Source organism: Vanessa cardui, chromosome Z (assembly GCF_905220365.1).
Source record: "Vanessa cardui chromosome Z, ilVanCard2.1, whole genome shotgun sequence".
Classification (NCBI taxonomy): Eukaryota; Metazoa; Arthropoda; class Insecta; order Lepidoptera; family Nymphalidae; genus Vanessa; species Vanessa cardui.
Genome location: NC_061154.1, coordinates 10,926,511 through 10,940,720, shown reverse-complemented (window position 1 = coordinate 10,940,720; position 14,210 = coordinate 10,926,511). Strand labels below are relative to the sequence as shown.

Here is a 14,210-nt window from a genome sequence, read left to right as displayed (position 1 = left end):
TGATATTAAATAGTATCGAATTTGATTAGAAATTACGTAATACAGCAATAGATATCTAGAACAACTGTAACTGTAAATAATAAATAATAATGTAAAACCAACAACAACTAACTTTCAAATTATTTAAAAAGTAGTAGGGTAGTAACGTCAAAAGTAATTTCGTGCATACTGAATATCTATTTATGTATGTGCGCTTTGTAATGAGTTTGCTATTAGGGTCGCAGAATTGTCATTTCGATTTCGATAGGCAAATAATGAGCTATGTAACTGACTACACGACTAATTCACCGAGTGTTCGTGACAAGATCTCACAGTAAACAATGTCTATTATAGGCTAATCACATACATATATAATAATTACATAGTATTAAACAAAATCGCGCACCGCCTTCTGACCCTATGTATTCTTAGACCTTTAAAATTACAAAACGGATTTTTATGAGATATTTTTTAATAGATAGAGGAAGCTTTATATGTATGATACGTGGACAATATAATAGAGAAACCCTGATAATTTTAGAGGTTTCTAATGTGACGTCGCGTCATATCAAAATCAAAATAAACTTTATTCCAGTGGGCTTTTACAAGCACTTTTGAATCGTCATTTAACAAATAAGTGAAGCTACCACCGGTTCGGAAAGTAGATTCTACAGAGAAGAACCGGCAAGAATCTCAGTTACCAGGGTGGGTCGCTAGTATAATACGTACCCAATATTGTTTCCAATTAACTCAAGTTTTACTTATTTACGTAACTTATCAAAATTATACGTGCTTGTTTACGTTCACGAAAGTTAATCGTTCTATTGTTTCAGTAAGTATTTTCAACTCATATTCAATTTTATCTGTTTCGAAAATTAATATCAAGTGCTCATCAAGTTAATATAATTATTATAAACTTTTAAATCGATACTAAATAAACAATCTGTCATTGCCCATAATGTCCAATCTGTTTAGTTAAATGGCGTGAACATATTACACAATTAGTTTTGGATAATTTGTGTGTTATTCCCATAGGATCGCGTAGTAGGAGCTCTGTGGGGATGAGCCGTGTGACGTCGGTTAACCCTCCATGTTCCGCTTTATTTTCAATTGGACGCGAGCGCTTCCCAAACTTTACCAAATATATTTTTATTTGATTTTAGAGTTATTCAATTTTACTTAAATTTGCGATTATTAATGTATTTACATTATTTATACAGGTACACATATATTTCGTAAATAGTTTTATTATAAAACAAAATATATTGTACTATTTGTTTTGTCTTATAGTCATAATTTCATGATCTAGTAGGTATATTTTTAAATGGATAATGTGTGATTTCGCGTATTTAAAAAAAATAAGAATAAAGTTTTGGAAGCACTGGCCAGTGCCATCGTAGCGCACGAGTCTGCAGACGACTTGTTAATAATTGCGTATAATAAATGCTTAAATACAACAAACAGACAGACAAATACGGGTTGGGGTGTTTAAATAAAGGGGACTATTTGGTTTATGGGCTATTGACAATAATGGTTTTAAAGAACTAAACATATCGGGATCCGCAATCTGACAAAAACATCAAAAAGTGGAATCCTTTTTCTTAACAGTGATTGTTTATAAAAAAGATTATTTATATGTCTTAAACATAATTACGACAATATTTTTTATTTTTTAAGGAGTAATCCGCAATGCGCAAGGGATTGTAACGATGTTGATCTACTATTACATCGTTTCTACCTTTTAATTAAATATAATTTTCATTCTAAATATCTTGCTCACAGCTTTGCTCGTGCGGAAATCGATATACTCTTGAAATAGGATAAGATTACAGATATAACGATTTCCCAAATACAATGTAGGTATTTTCAAGAAGCGTGAATCTAATAAAAAATTTTAATCAGTTTTAATCTCGGTATTTTCTTATCATCGCAGTTAAAAAACTAAAGAGTCATAAATTTAATTTACAACTTCGACGCGAACCACACATATGTATAACACACATACACATCTATTAATCGACATTTCTGAATATGACATTCACAAACTTGTTGTGGAAATACTCGACACGGATTAATTAAGTGGAGCTTGGAACATTGTGGAGGAAGGCGTCAGTACATGTTCCGAGCACTTGGAGCGGCACGCGCGAGGTCGCGTGGCCTGGCCGTGCGCTGGGCGAGGCACAAAGCACAGCTGTACCACGTGCACGCACTCCCCGGATGATCTCCGCGAAGCGTACGCGGCCAAATAAATAAATTAACTGGAGCCGATATCCAAAGACGCATGACGCATTCCTTTTTAATCGTTGGATTAAAATTAATAGTCATGAGAAAATTAGATTTCTGGTTAAGCTCCGGATATAGCTATTCATTGGATTTATGGAGTCTATGGAGGTAAATCCCACTCAGGAGGCATTTTAATTATGACTTAGGTACATGTCTTCTACTATAATAATCTACTAACAGAAAAAGAAACTAACTGACAGTATTTCAGTATTCAATTAAGAAATAATACCTATTGATAGTGGTCGTATGTAAAAAATGCCTGATGTCCTTACATCTTATTAGTTAAAGTTTTTGTTATCATATTCATACTTTGCTATATGAATATAGAGGAGGTATTGCATTCACGTTACATTTTTCCACTTATTTAAGCACAAAGTTTTATTATAAAAGTAATACGAACAAATCACTCCTTCAATTATCTATGAATAAAAAATATTAAATTATTGAAGTTTCGAGTCCGACCCAAATTAAGCATATTCTAAGGTCTAAGTTAAAATCGATGGTCAATGGAAATTAGATAATATATGAGACTTCAATAGATTGATAAATATCCGATATTACAATATATAACCGAAAAAACTGAAAGCAATGGATATAGTCTATCTCTTCAGCGGTATTATTACTTGTATTTATGTAACTCATAAGACATTTAAGCACCTTTATTTAAACTCTGGATTACAAAAATTAGATATTGTACAAACTTTGATTTTAATTTTATATACTTTAACAATCTTATTCGTAAAATAGCTACTATTTTCTTATATTAATCATTTAAAAAGCATGTTTGCCTGCGTACACTCAATTAAAATTCTATACCAACTTGATTAAAACCTAGTGAGAAGCGAAAACAATAACAACTCGAAGTAGACGATATATTTTACGACCCGTTAAAATGAATGTTTCGGTTAGCTTAATAACAAAAGTTATGGAAGCTAGAGTCTGGAGGGTCGCGACGCTTCACGGATTGCGTTGGGCGTGGTCGGGTCGCATGGCGGTCGCGTGTCGCGCCACTGGCAGATCCAAAGCATCTACCCTCGCCGCGACAAATCAATTACAGGGTCGACTAGGGCACAACTTCCGAACGGGAATTAGCACCAAATTATAGTCGTTGTAAAAATTACTTGTTTGTACTCGAGGGATGCTAATTTATATATTCGAATGTTAACTGCTCGCCATGGGAACTCTTTTTTTGATATATTTTTAGATATGATTATAATAATTAAGATTGTTAATCTGTAAATCATTTTTTTATTTGTACAAAATAATTATATTCCGTATATATTTGAACATTTACTCTAATTCTAACACTAACTAAAACACTAATTAAAACACTAAGTATAACACGAATAATGAGATTAAAAAAAAACATATTTTACACAAAAAATGTTTAATTCTTATTTTTAATGCTCTTTTAAAATTAGAGTAAATGACTTTAATGAGTACAGATAATTCGAATTAATGTTCAACGTACGCCAGCAGCTCATCTTTTCACACTCTCGACGGCAATAGGTACCGATTTTCCTCTGTGAAATGCAGCTATTTTCACGAATAGCTTGCTCATTATTGAGAACAACAATTGAAAACTAGTGGATATTCTAAATTTGATCACAGATTGTTTTCTAGTGCCAGTCTTTAAAATACTAAAGTCATTTTTATGTTAAAAATTCCAGCTCAGAAGAGTAAAACAAGGTCGGCAGCTCACCTGCAAGCCTTTCGTTCTTGGAAGTGTCCCGGGGCGTAGGTACCTACTGTACGTCTATCACCTATACCATAATAGTGATAAATAGTAATATTATCACTATCATTTTTGATGTTTTTGAAGTCTCACTTTGATTTACCACCAAACTGTGTGATATAGTTGTTTTAAAAATTGTTAAATTGATTAAATACCTGATTGTTTATTATTTTATTTACATACTAAATGACTAATTTTACGTAAGCTTCCTAAAAATTTTCATTAAATAATTAAGAAAACGTTACTGACACATTTAGTTTTATTTATTTTAGTTTATTTTCCTTATTATAGGTAAATCTAAAAATTACTAAACATGTTTGGCGTGATATATATATGCTATAGAATAATATTCTAAGCACCAAGTACTCAACGAGAACCTATTCAATGTTGGGTTGGCGTTTTATGGTTTCTGTCAAGCACACTCTCCCTTCTCAGCCAATGAGAGAGATTGTGAAGGATCGACCCGTTCAGCTCCCAGCCGCGACTGTACGATAAAATAAAATAAGTAAAACACTCTCAAGTACTAAAGATGACTTCAATTTAATTTTTTTATAATTAATTTGGTATTTTAATACTTAAAATGTTTAGGGATTATGTCATCATACAAATTACTTATATAAATAAATAAAATATATGTACCGACCACAATAATTATAGAATTTAATCGCTTAAAATATGTACTGAAAAAAATCTTCAGGTAAAGGACTTTCATACAATTTAATTAAAAATAAAAATATTATAAGATAATATAAACACTTCACCCTCTTTTCCAAACTGCCGACAAGGACCAACCCCCTACCGCCCTAATACTCAAAAGCTCCGCCCCGTCGACAAAATTCTGTATCTGCAGAACACACATTTAAACCATAAAATGGACCTTATTCTCTCGTCTTTAGGGGTTGACATTTTGCGCGGACACACAACCCCGTCACACAAATACAGTTTTCGCAAAATGGCCACCCCTCGTAGTATAAAATTATGCGTCTTGCCCAGTATACGTTTAGTCTTCATTATAAGCGGATAAGGAAAAGTACAAAATAGAAAAACAAATTTTGCAAATCAACAAAAAAATATGTCAGGAACAAGAACTCAGGTTGCCGATTCTTCGACTTCACCGCCTTTAAGGTTACTTTTAGCTATTTTAGTATAAGCAATGAAAACAAATGTATTAAACATATTTCAAATGTTAATAAGATCGAGTCAGTTAAAAAATAATTTTGTTTTTAATATTGTAGTGAAAATAGGCGGTTGGGTTACTCGGGTCTTAAGTTCGCGTATGCCGACGGCTCCGATGACGAAGGTCCTTCTATAACCACGGAACTACCCTCGTGTGTGTATGCAGCTGCGAGGACTAGGCTGCAACTGCCTCTTGCTGCCTATGTCCATCAACATTCCAGGCAATTACATTCAGGTAAACTATTTCTTACATGATCATTGTTATTTAAAATATTTTATTAAGCTATTGTTGCCTTATGATGCTTTTTTTCAAATACCATTTGAAATTTTAGTAGATATATCAATAATAAAATTGCAGTCCATTTTGATGAGCTGTAAATTTATCTGTAGTTGACAGAATTAAGTGTATTTTTCTAGAAAGAATGATTAAATTGATGGTAATCGCGAATGTATTATTTTTAGCTGAACTGATTCAGATACATAAATGAATATTCTATGTTTTATGTATGGCGAAATAAGTACATGCTCTTTTAGCTAAAATTGTACACGAAAACTGTGCGAACTTCATTGCGATGTGTAGGTATTTGTGTAAAAAAAAAATAGATATTTATGGTGATTGTTTTGATTAGATGCGCTTTTGGAGTCATCGGTTGAGACGGACTACCAATGCGGTGGGTCCCCATACCGCGTGCAGCGAGCTGCCGCTAACGTTCGGGAGAGACGACGGATGCTGAGGTCCGGACCCAATGGGTACCACTTTCATTTGCATCTGTGTATAGAAAGTCTATTGGCACAGGATTAACTAGTAGAGGACCTAGATGAGCATTAACTAAATCAAAATTCTTGTGTAATTTTTTATTGTGTGAATCTTTTTTTTTTCAAATACAAACTAATTACATAACTCCTAAGATTCAACATTTTCTCTGCTCTTGTGAATATGTTTTAAGAATCATGCTCATCTACCTTCTACAGTTAAGCCTGTGCTAGGAACTTTTTTTTATACTTACGAGTAATTATTTTTAAGTAGATTAAAGCTTTATAATTATTTTAAGTAGGTAGTTATATTTTGCGTTCTTATTGAGTAATATATTTACTTTAACATATATTTATCATTATTTTTTAATTTTTCTTTTCTATTGAGCTATAGGGTCACGCTAGATTCTATTGAGCGAAGTGAAATTTTCGTCAAAGAATTACTAAGTTTGAATACAATATATCTTCAAATATTTAACTTAAGTATTTACATTTTCGTTATGCGAGGCGACTGTTATTTCTGATTACGTAGCAGTAACGAATGTTTTATATTACATCCATAGACATTGCATAACTATTTATCTGAATATATATTTAATAAAATTCTATTTACTCGCTATTAATTCATTAATTTTTAACGCCTATCGAACGATCCGATATTTTAATAATTATTTTTGTGTTTTTCTATTTACGGGTTCTATACAGCAGTAATAAGGTTCCGTCGCAATATTATTGGTTTTATATTAAGTTTTTATATGACGCGTCTATTCTTGCACAAAACGTTTCCAGTAAAATTATAAATTAATATAGATCATATATTCCATATCCTAGATGATTTTCTCTTCCAATCTCTAAGAAATAATAATGACTTTATAGTAATAAGTAACAAACAAGTAGCCGTAACAACTCTATTGGATTAAAGACTTAAAAATAACTTTATTGGAACTATTCGACTTAAAACGTAGTTTGCTTTAACTGTATAATCCTGTTTTTACGTTTACAAAATCGTTATAAATCCTACAAAGTTTAGTGATAGCTAAAACTACTCATTGCATTATCCTTATCATTATCATTATCATTTAACTTTGTATTAAGTACGCTAAAAAATACTTTAAAAATGTCTACAACATCATAATTTGTGTTTTTAGTATTCTAATAATTCATCGTAAAATATAGAAAATTAAAAAAAAAGCTATTCGCGAAATGACGGCTTAACTTCAATATATGTATGTTTTCGTAGTCACCCTTAACAACAGTGTAATTTTATAACAGATTTAACAACAATACATTTAGATACGTGTATACAGCATTACAATTAATTACTATAATTATTGGTGTCGATCTTGTTCTGTGACTTCAGAGTTTTTTCTTATAGAACGGCTGTTGCTATAGAACTATTAGAACACTATACTTATATTTTTTTAATAAAATTATATATTACAGCATAGTATCTAATATGAAAATTATGTTTATGCCATAAATTATATAGTAGACGAACTCTGATAACAAGTAAGGATTATAAGCAATTATAAACAAACTAACTTGTAACAACCGTGATCAAATATTTTCCGTGGAAATCAAAATAATAAGTTAATAATACAATGCAGATCTATAGTTAATAAAAGTTACCTAATTGTTTTAAGGATATTATAAGATCTACAATAATTAAATTAGAATTAAAGAATCAGAATTCAAATAAACTTTACATATCTTTCTTTAAATTAATACAAAATGAATTTCAAAATATATTTAAAATTAAAACATACCTATTATAAATATTTAAAATTGAAGTTAAAGATTCAGCTACTATTGGCATTCATCAATTATTAGAGGCAGTAGAATCTTGAATACCCACCATCAAAGTTATTAGGGTAATTTTTAAAATGCACTTTATATTATGAAGTTGATTGAGGTTAAGGAACCTAGTAAAAGTTGATTTTTTAAATTCTAGTATATATTTGCTGAAAAACATCTAATTAAAAATGCAATACTTAAATAAAAATATGGCGTTGCAATGGGTTCAGTGACGTCACTTGCCTATATTATAATATGTGGCACATATAATCCACATACAGTAGGCAAACGAAGTTAAGTGACGTCATCATAAGCCCGACAAAGTCCGATTACAATAATTTACACTTTATTTTTCGCATTGTCAAATAGCCTATTGTACAATGCCATGCGTTTTTCGAAATTTCTTTTTGAAAATCCTAGACTCAGATGATAAAATCAAAGCTATTTCGGATATAATTCACTGTGTAAACCTACGAAGAATGTTTTGCACATAGATTTAATCTTTTAATAAATATAATTTATCAGCTTCTGGTTCATTTTGGTAAAAACATATTTTATCGTTAATGTTCACTAACAATTTGGATTTAGCAGGGGTTGCTTAACAACTTGGGCACTACTTAGACATACACAGGGTTATTGGAAATTCGACGTATTCCCGTTAGGAGGTGATAGGGGTGACTATTTGTAATAATTTTTAACCCCATATGTATAGTGCAAAAATTAACCATTTTTGAGTTATCACATTTTTTAACTTTTTTCAAAATTTGACAAAAATGCAACTTCAAAAATGTATTAAAAAAAAAGTATCAATTAAAATATTTTTTTTCTTCTGGGTTATGAAAACAATTAAACACTGCTTATTTGTCAATGCTCAAATAATAATTATCTGTCCAAATTTAAGAATGCGAGACAAAAACGAATTTATTTAATTTTTTTTTTATTTTGTTTCCTTTAAACTGCCCTAAGAACAAACAAAATCAGTAACGAACTTGGTCTGAAGATTATTTTAAAAACATGTGAGTTTTCTAGGCTTTCTTTTCTTAAAATAACTAGACGTTGGTGGAAATTCGTATTCGAACATGAACGAATTCATACTAAAAGTAGCTCTTAAAATTTTCCACAAAATTAACTAAAAATAGTATCCAATGAAAAAACCTTACTTACTTAACTGTCTTAATTTATACAAATTTTAAATAGAATTTATAAACAGAAACAGTTCAATAGATAAGATATAACTAAGACATTTTGTAATATAGGCTAAATAAAGTACCTACTAATAAGAGAACCCGAGAAACTCTCTATAACGGAGCAGAGCACACACAGCATGTTCTACGATGAATGTTGTAGGATTCTATCCTTATCATTATCGTCACGAACAGGTCCCTAGATGATAACTCATTATGACGATGTAAATAATGCATTAACACTGATGTACAGATGGTTTGTTAAAAAGGATTATATTCTAAATAAACTAATAAAACAAGACGCATACTGTCTTACCGAATGTAAGAAGGAAAATTAATATCAATTAACTTTTAAACAATAGTAATTTGAATGTATATATAAAGGAATCACTTCGGACTCAAAACTTCAATAGAACCAGTGGCGGATTTACCAATAGGATAAATAGAAAGTAGGCTCGAGCCTAGGGCGGCAGATTTAGAGGTGCGACAAATTTAGCCCAAATTTGTTATTATCATAAATTAATATAAAAAAAAAACTTATAATTATATGTAAACACATTACGTCAGTATTCCGTATACTCGTCACTACATAGCGGGTTGGAAAAATAATCTAGTAACTGACAGAAATATCACCTGGTTTGAGTAGAACCTCATATATTGTCGCGGTTAGAAAAGAAGAAATTTAGACTAGTAACTGATGTTGATACTTTGATTACTTTCGCAGTATTGTCTTATGGCATTTTGCTTTGGGGTAACGCTACAGGTATTGAAATTGTTTTGATACTGCAATAGTACTGTCCGGTTCTATTTATAATCTTGGAGCTCATGGCTCACTTCGGATGTTTTTAATAAATTGGGGTATACTTACAGTTGCTTCACAATAATTATCTTTACAGTATATTTACAATACCTAATAAGAAAAGTGACAATAATTGCGACATACGAGGAGTAGAGATAACGTTCTCTTTCCGAATTTAATGCATGTTTACATGAATGAACTGAATTTACTCATATAAAATCAAATCATAGATTAGGTATTTTACGTTTTATCCGCTTTCAAAATTATGAACTTACAATTGGGAAAGAATACAACCAGTAACTAATTTCAATCTCTTTTTTTAATTTCCCATTTAACAACAACGAGTTGATCGTTTATCATTAGGTACACATTTCATATATACTGAAATTCAGAGCGTAAAAATACAACTGTATGGTAAATCATTATGCCGTATATTAATAATTGAAGCTGATTCCTACTACCCGACTAACCGACATTTCAAAAATAATTGTGCCCATCACGATCGCATTTAACTCCAAAATTACGCAAACGCAAATCTGTTGCAAACCGACTCGCATGATTTTTTAAATTTCTTTTATTCTTGGTACTTCAAGTTTTACAAGAAAGACCTACTACTCAATATAAGTATATAAAAACAATCTCATTACAAATACCATTTTTTCAACAACTAATATAAAGCAAAAATAGGTAGCTACAATTTGGATCTACAACTTTAACCGGTAGTAACTTTAAATTTAATAGTGAATTAGTCGTGGGAGTCGAGATGGCCCAGTGGTTAAAACACGTGCATCTTAACCGATGATTGCGGGTTCAAACCCAGGCAAGCACCGCTGTTTCATGTGCTTAATTAGTCTTTATAATTCATCTCAAAGAAGCAATAAAGTCATTATGTTTGTAGGAACTTACTATATTTGACGACATTACTAAAATGTGTGTGTGTTGTTCTGACTTTAGCAGTATAAACTCGGCGTTCGACGAATTGCGAGTGCACGTGCCGACTTTTCCTTATGAGAAACGTCTCAGCAAGATTGATACTCTCCGCCTTGCCATTGCCTACATAGCGCTCTTGAGAGAGGTAAGTGTTACAAGCCTACAGCTATTAATTGGTAAAACACATATTGTTAACGCTTAAGTTAAACTGTACGATGTGCAATTATTTAGACTTTTATTAAAGAGGCAAATATTGTGTTACTCCTCTTTGAAACGTATAACTATGCAAATAATTATAAGTATATTAACAATAGCTTAAAAGCTACATACCATGTCGTTTATTGTTAATAACTTTTGTATAAATATAAATATTCTAATTTCTATATTTGTTTATTGTTTACAAAAAACTTTTCATACATTTGGTCCTCACTTATACACAAATAAAAATTAAGAATAGTATCCTCTTATTGTCTTCACTGGCCCAGAGGAGTGGAAATGTAATATCGTATGATGCTACAAGCATTCTTGCCGCCATTCGACGCGTTCATGATTTACACAGTAACTAAACACGTATATTGTATATAGGTATGCAATATAATATAAGACTAACTCGCTTTAGTACAATGACTGTAATCTGATTGGGTGTATTGTATTTTCGTAACTATTCTTTTTCTTATATATTTTTCTCGAATCGAAATCGAACCGTCTTTTGGACAGCCCTCTCCAAAATGATCTCGATTAATTTGTTTTACTCAATAACTACTTAATTGTATAGATGATTATCACTAAATAAATAATATATAAGTAGGTCGTTTTATTACACTTAACTGCCTAACGTATATTTTAGTTTCCTGAGTGTATAATTTTAAAATCTTTATTTTACTACTCATTAGGTTTTGGACGCTGATTATGATCCATTGACATATGTTGAAAAATGTCTTCGCGGCGAAATCAAAGCAGATCGAGCCCACTGGAATACTAGTGGTAAGTTTACAACATCAATTAACCATTTAATATTCGATGTTCATTATTTATCTTTTCAAAATATTATACTTATAAGGATTATTTAATCTAAATTGACGTAATTATCACGATCAAAGAGATATTCTTTTGTTTGAATTTAATTTAAAGTGATATCAGTTGGTAATTTATAAGTTTTTTTGTACAGATTTAACAGCTAGACTATCGTGGATCAACTGGGAGAATCTCGGTGTAAATCCACAGCGGAGAAGCGTCCTAACTTCACTAGCGCTCAGTTCTGACAATCTTCAATATCCTCACAATTAAAGAACATTCACTCCCTTCCCTTTATACTTCAGGTATATTAAGATTACTTATAAAAGTGAAGCATTCGTACATTGTTATATTTTAATTATTAATATTCAAAAAAATATTCTAAAGTACTAATATTTATTAAACTAGTTTAGCTAGAACTTATAGTGAAATTGTATATCTCCATATTTATAATGATGTTTTATGAAACGAGATTAATAGTTTCGTTCCTTCTGGCCTCTTAAAGTTATAATATGTAATTTTGTAGCAATTAGAAATTACTAGTACGTATAGTACCTTACAATAGGTATAATTTTAAATATTATCAAATTTCAACAAAATATCTAATCGTTTTTGAAGTTATTCATAGAGTTTTAAAGCCTACTTAACAGAAAGTAAAAAATTCAATATGGTAGAAAAAAATATTATTCGAGGAAAGAAAATGAAATATTGCAAAACGAAAAGTCTTAATATTGATTAATCGGTTGGAATATACCTATATGACAGCCGAATTTCATTGATGACATTTTTTATCAGATGAGCGCTATCCGCCGTTTTGAAATTGCTTTTTTTGCCAAATGGTAAGTCGAACGATGAAGTAAAAGCATGGTAAACGGTGATTACCCATTTTTTCCTATTGCGACATTGGCCACCAATCAATGACCCTCCAGATTAAGGCCAATTAGATAATTTGGCGATCAGATCATCAATTAAGTGTTACACCTAACATATTCCAATTGAAAAAAAAAAAAAAACGAATTGATAACCTCCTCCTTTTTGAAGTCGGTTGAAAAGACTCTGTACCGCATTTTTGGTGCCTACTTTCCTCGGCTAAATATTTAAATTTCATAAATAATATTTACGTAGGTTTGAATACAACATAAACAAATTTAATGTTAGGCTCTTTCGCCTTATTAACATTTTAAAACGATAACATATTGGTTGAATATAGCGTATCAAATTTTGTTATTGTTTATTAAGTTTGTTACATAGATTCATACATTTAAAAATATATTTTTACAACACAATTAAGGTAGGTACTAACGGCCCTCGCGGTCTTATTTATACGGAATAAATAATCATTTAATATTCAGTACTCATTGTAGTAACTTTTACTGAAAAGCAATCAACAAAATGAAGTTCATGATTTTAGTGTGTAGGTACATATTTATTTCAAAACACTTTTGATATACTACCTGCCTACACTCAAGGAACAATATAAAATAACACGATCGATACGACGACTACAAGATTCTTTCACATTAATCATGAAGAAATAACAATTTATATAAGAATATATTTTTAAATACCTTAGTGAAGTAGTTATATTTTTTGTATTTTAAATATTGCAATGAAATAAATTGCTTTTTTTAAATATTTGTTTAAAATTTTGAAGCTCAGTATGTGTGTGTCGTTATTTATATTCACACATTAGTCTATGTCAAAAAAACAACCTAAAATATACCTGATCTGTAACAATATATAGGTAGGTACTTATCGTCTTTGATAAATGAATGTTGAAAATATTTAAGCTGCATATATATATATATATATATATATATATATATAATTAATACATAATAATATAGTCATAGCAACAATATCCAAGTGCCAACGTAAACTGAACAATAGATATCGTTATAAAACGTATTAATACAAAGTAGGTTAATTCACATCGCGTAGTTTTTTTATATAGTCAAAAGGTGCAATATAGTATTTAAGTGATGTAATACAAATTAGACAACAGCTAGAAAATTAGGTAAAATGTGTTTTTAATACCAATATATTATGTGATCATAATTATTATTGAATAAAAGCCACTCTATAATTTTTATTATGTGTTTTATTTCTATATTTCCTTTTAGTTGAAGACTAGTAAAAGTTATACCTATATTAGTTTTTAAAACATCATAAAAACTTTAATCTCCGAAACATACAGTAAGTCATGGGTACAACATGTTATCTACTGAAATATATATAATGTGAAAGAAGCAGGGCGTTCATCACATCTATTGATCGCCGCAACGCCCTGCGCATGTCCGGTTAGAAATCATTCTTGTGGCACTTATGACCGCCGCAAAACATTAGGATCGAGCATACCAACACGCTCGAGGCAAGTAGAAGCGATTGCGTTGCGGAATTACGTGTGAAATTGATACTTCACAATTGTTAGCAGGTCGAATCAATATAAAAATACGGGCTTTTGATTAAAAGTGAATCAATTGATTTATTGCAAAAAAAACTCATAAAGACTCGGTATTGCAGCATATCTAAAATATTTATTAAATACCTCTTGATATTAGTA

General features: G+C 30.6%; 1 protein-coding gene across 1 annotated transcript; it reads left to right on the top strand.

The window, feature by feature from the left end:
* The first annotated feature begins 5,008 nt into the window (after positions 1-5,008).
* Positions 5,009-12,643, top strand: LOC124543265 (T-cell acute lymphocytic leukemia protein 1 homolog). Its single transcript, XM_047121423.1, has 6 exons — positions 5,009-5,122; positions 5,233-5,408; positions 5,803-5,923; positions 10,658-10,778; positions 11,527-11,617; positions 11,802-12,643. The coding sequence occupies exons 1-6, from the start codon at positions 5,070-5,072 to the stop codon at positions 11,918-11,920; spliced, it is 681 nt and encodes a 226-aa protein (XP_046977379.1). The 5' UTR covers positions 5,009-5,069; the 3' UTR covers positions 11,921-12,643.
* The last annotated feature ends 1,567 nt before the right edge of the window (positions 12,644-14,210 follow it).